The sequence below is a fragment of the Pteropus alecto genome, unplaced genomic scaffold (assembly GCF_000325575.1).
Source record: "Pteropus alecto unplaced genomic scaffold, ASM32557v1 scaffold24, whole genome shotgun sequence".
NCBI lineage: Eukaryota > Metazoa > Chordata > Mammalia > Chiroptera > Pteropodidae > Pteropus > Pteropus alecto.
The window spans coordinates 3,981,875-3,986,635 of NW_006439192.1; the positions used below are offsets into that span (position 1 = coordinate 3,981,875).

General features: G+C 46.5%; 1 protein-coding gene across 1 annotated transcript in view; it reads right to left on the reverse strand.

Annotated features, from left to right (window-relative positions):
* The window catches only part of HTRA4 (HtrA serine peptidase 4), an 11,989-nt gene extending 7,293 nt beyond the window's left edge, over nucleotides 1-4,696 (reverse strand). The window contains exons 1-5 of the mRNA XM_006916464.3: nucleotides 4,067-4,696; nucleotides 3,528-3,627; nucleotides 2,605-2,809; nucleotides 1,599-1,793; nucleotides 1,126-1,158 (exon numbers count right to left, since the gene is read on the reverse strand). Of these exons, the coding sequence (XP_006916526.1) occupies nucleotides 1,126-1,158; nucleotides 1,599-1,793; nucleotides 2,605-2,809; nucleotides 3,528-3,627; nucleotides 4,067-4,547 (1,014 nt within the window). The 5' untranslated portion in view covers nucleotides 4,548-4,696. The remainder of the gene's footprint in view (nucleotides 1-1,125; nucleotides 1,159-1,598; nucleotides 1,794-2,604; nucleotides 2,810-3,527; nucleotides 3,628-4,066) is intronic.
* Nucleotides 4,697-4,761: the final 65 nt, after the last annotated feature.

Here is a 4,761-nt window from a genome sequence, read left to right on the forward strand (position 1 = left end):
TCAATCTTTATTTTTTCCTTCACCAAATTACTTTGATTTTAAAAGTGAACCACAGTTTATATATTGACCCAGATAAGAGGACAAGGAGTATTTGCCTTTTCTAAAAATAAACATGGAAAAGGCAAAAAGCTGTTGGATTTTCAGCAGCACTTCAATGAAATTATTCATAAGAATTAACAAATTGACCTTAGGAAAAAAACTCTACTAAACCAAAGCTATGAAGAGAGAACTACTTTCCTCTACGTGTACTTCATCATCCTCTAGCCTTTATTAGGTAATGGAAAGGATAGAAGACTTCTAATCATATTTTAAAAACTCAGATTATAATTCAGTAAGTCTAGTATGTGGTCTGAAATTCTGCGCATCAGCCCTGTTCTAGTAAACTCATTATCTACTGGAGAAAGAAGGCACAAAAAAATTGCATGCAATGTTATGAGTAAAAAGCACTCAGTAATTTCACACACAATTCATCCTCCTACAAGCAAGCGTAAGATGTAAAGAGAAACCAAAATCAATCAGCTCAAAGGGAGTCAGAGAGCATGATCACAGACTGTGAGTCAAACAGCACTGCCCTCATATTTTCACATGTATTTGAGCAACTAGAAACCCTGGCATTTTCACTAGAGATATTGAATAAATTTTAAGAATTAAATACATGACAGAGCAATGAATATCTGTTGTGGTTTTTCTGTCATCTATAAGTTGGTCAAGACTAAAACCTAGACAAGTTATATCATGAAATTAACATTTTGGGATGAGAGTTCTTCATATGCAGCAATGAGAGGTCTTCAAGGATATACATTACATAGTACAGTTGGTCATTTGACATAAATTTGGGTTTAGTACCCAAGACTTTTTTTAACTATCCAGTGAAAATAGAAAGCATGTGAAAGAGTTTTAAGTGTAAGTAAACCCTTGCACTCTCAGTTGGATGAGCTCACACACCAGGATGACAAATCTATCATAGATCTTAAATTTTCCTAACCGTTTACTTAAGATGGAATCATAGAAAAGCATCACACCACAAATCTACATGAGAGTGGCATCCTAATCTGCATCATGGAATTTGTAAAATCTTTGAAAGTTAGTTAATGACATGAAGCAGCAAAGAAAGTAGCCACTTACCAAGTTCACCAGAGGCCCCCCAGAATTCCCGTGCTGAAGAGAGAATTTGAAAGAGCCATCAGTACTTTTCTCCTCATCATTTTTACATTATTCCTAGACAGGTTTACCAAAAGCAACCCATTCTAGTGAGCCCCTGTCACCCCAAGGCAGGCAAAGTTGCCCCCGCATCATCAATACTGAAGTCAGTGCAGGTAAAGAACAACAGCAAATGAACCGCCACCTGCCAAAAGCAGTGATGACCTCTATGAGAGACCCTAACAGACCACCAATATCATGGATGCTATCCTTATGCTAGGCATCACATCAAACAGGCTGAACTCTAAGAACGTGGCATCACACCCCTCTCATAAGGATCTAATTGAACTCTGAACATCCCTCGAAAGGCCAAAGGGAAAAGCAGACACTCTGAAGTGTTTTTCTCACTGCATTCACAGTATCATAAGGGTTCATAATGGCCCTCCCAAGTGACTTACATTAATTATGGCATCAGTTTGGATATAGTCTATGTCTGAATCCTTCAGCCCCAGCTCTTTGCTTCCTCGCTGTGTAGTGCTGACAATGCCTGCAGTCACTGTGTTCTGCAGAGAAAATGGACTGCCCAAGGCCACCACAAACTCTCCAGCCCGCAGGTCAGAGGACCTTCCCAGAAGCAATACGGGGAGGTCAGTCTGCACATGGGCAAGAAGGGTTGGGGAGGACAGAGAGGCGAACAAAAAAATCAAGAATAGATTCAACCAGTATGTGTGTACAACACATATATGATACAATCTTTGTCATTTTGGCATTTATAATCCAAGAATCACACATCCAAATAGGTTCTAGGACTGCCTGATGCTTCTTTCTCACATTCCAACTACCACCAGTAACTAAAATGATTAGGATCATCTCTAAATCTAAAATTATTGCTTTGTAGACATTACTATAAGTAATGCATGAGTGAAGTAACTGATGAACATAAACTAACATTAGCAATTTACGTACCATCATTCCATCTCAAAAGTTTACAGTCAAACTTTAATGTGCACACGAATCACCTGGGAATCTTAAGAAAATGCAGATTCTGATTCAGTAGACCTGGGTGGGGTCTGAGATTCTGCATTTCCAAAAAATTCTCAGATGATGTCAATGTTGCTGGTATGCAGACCACACTTTGTATAGCAAAGACCTCAAATGTTCCTTTACAGCTCTCAATCCATTGGTCATTCCTGGTACTCTAAGATAAGCAGAGAAATAAGTTTCCCAGAAGAAGCATCTGTTGAAGAAGGCAGTGAAGAAGACAAAAAAAAAAAAAAGACTGCTGGATAGTTAATAGAAATTGTTAGGGATATACAGACAGGCATGGAAGAAAATAGAGAGTAAGAAGAAAAAAAAAAACTAGAAAACAGCACATACTGGGTAGAAAAGATGGGGAAGAAAAAATGAGCAAACTGAGGAATATCCCCAAATATGCAGACTCTGATTTCACTCTGGTATACTCACATTTGGCTCAATCTTAATTAGTGCAAGATCCAATTTATGGTCAATGTCCTTGACAGTGGCTTCATACTGGACCCCACTCTGGAGCTCCACCTGGATTCGCTGATGGTTGGTGAGGACGTGGGCACTGGTTACAATGAGCCCATCCTCAGACACTATGAACCCAGAGCCACTGGATGCAGGAATATCCTTGTTGCTGAGAGGTGACCTGTCTCAGCAAGACAACAGTATAAGCTGAGGGCAGGAAAGTCAGGGGATCCACCGCAGTCTGGAAACACCAGAACCTCACATTTATCAAGCATACCTCCACCAGTTTTCTCACAACTTTACTTTTCCCTGTGTGTTTCTGTTCTCTCCCTGTGTTACTGAACTCTGCATGTTCAGTGCCCTGGCCATCTCCTGTGATGTGGCTGAGAGCTGATTCCAACTCTCCTTTTCCAGGGTCACTTTCTTCTCCAGAGCTGGTCAGCAAAGCAACCTTCTGCTTCAGAGAGGCCTAACCTAATCACAATACTGTGGGAAATTACCAAGGTCCCAGGCAGAGAGGGAGTCAAAGAAGTCTGCTTCCTGTTTAGGTTCCACTACTAACTAGCCTTGTGACAGAATTTCCTTCCATGCCAACGCAGAGGGCTGAGCAAGAACACCATCCAGATGCTTTCTAGCTCTTGCATCTGACCTTCAATTTTGCCTACGGGAGATGAAGGACAGAGAAATCCCAGCCCCCTATGTGGGGTGCAGTACCGAGATTTGGAAGTCGGAATCCTTACCCTTTCAACGCCCCTGAACAGGTTATTCGACCGCTTTAAGCCGCGATTTCCTCTCAGCGGTTTTTATGACTACATGATGCTTTTAAAGCGGTAGCTCAGAGCCTGGAGCACGGAGGCCCTCAGGTCAGCCGGAGACTGACGGCTTCCTCCTTCCTTTACCTGCGGAACAGCTGCAGATGAACCACGGATGGTGCCACCTTCTCCACCACCGAGGCGATGAAGTTGTACTTGCTCCTGGGTCGGCCTGCGCCTCTAGTCCCTGTGAAGAAATGCTCCATTCTAGGGGGCGGCAGAACCCTCGAGGCCTGACCGTCTCAGGGGTCTGATCTCAAATCTCTGTCTCTCCCCTACCCCTCTCTCCACCTTCCCTTCCCTTCCTCTTTCCTGTTCCCCGTCCTGTTAATTCCATGCAATCCTGTAAGGGTACGCATTTGAAAGAACCAGACCCGCCATCCCAGTTGGAAAAAATTTTGTTAAAGGGAAGGCGGCATTCAACATGTGCGGGGAGGAAACAGGGGAGAAACCACTCGGGAACCGGTAAGGTTCTTTCCTAAAGAGGAAAGAAAATCGGGAACAAGGAGTGGAATCCCTGAGGCCAATGGAGCAGAGCAGAGCCGAGACCACGAGGAGCTGCGCAATTGAAATACGTTGCTTAAAGTTCCAAGAGTGCTCTGAGAGAGCAAGGCCCTGGCGCTCACCTGGATCCCCACAGTCCCCTTTCTGCACCGGCACGGCTGGGAGTGCGCCACGGCGGCGCGCGGCACGGTTTTCGGCGCGGAGCGCGCACAGGCTGGGGTAGGTACGCCCGTCGCTGCCGCATACGGCGGCCCCCACCGCTGGGCAGCCGCAGGTGCCCAACCGAGCACCGCCCAGGCGCCGGGGACCGAACGGCGCTCCACACTGCAGCCCTGGGGCACAGGGTCGGCCGCGCGCCCCGCCGCAGACCTCGCCCTCCGCCGCGGCGCACACACGGCAGCATTGGCAGCGGTCAAGCACCGGCATTGCCCCAGAAGAGCAGGTGGGTAGCGGGGGGCAGCGCATCGGCTCGCAGGCCACGGGGCAGAACAGCGAGGTCCAGGTCCTCTGAGCCTCCACCCTGGGCACAGGCACCAGAGGCGGCAGCAGCCACAGAAGGAGGAATTGTCCCAGCCCAGCTAGACACAGCAGAGGTCTAGTCATCGTGCTTCCTTCTTCGGTCTCACTTTTTCAATTACTTTACTCTGGACGCGCAAACGCTCTTAAATGAGCAACATTTTCTCCCAGCTAGGGTGCTGCCTCCACCAGCCCCCTGACTTTAAGGGGCAGAGCCTGGCAGACCTATGCACACACACACCCATCCATCTTCCCATCACCCGTCCCTCCCCCGAGACCACATCCACCCCCAGGCAATAAA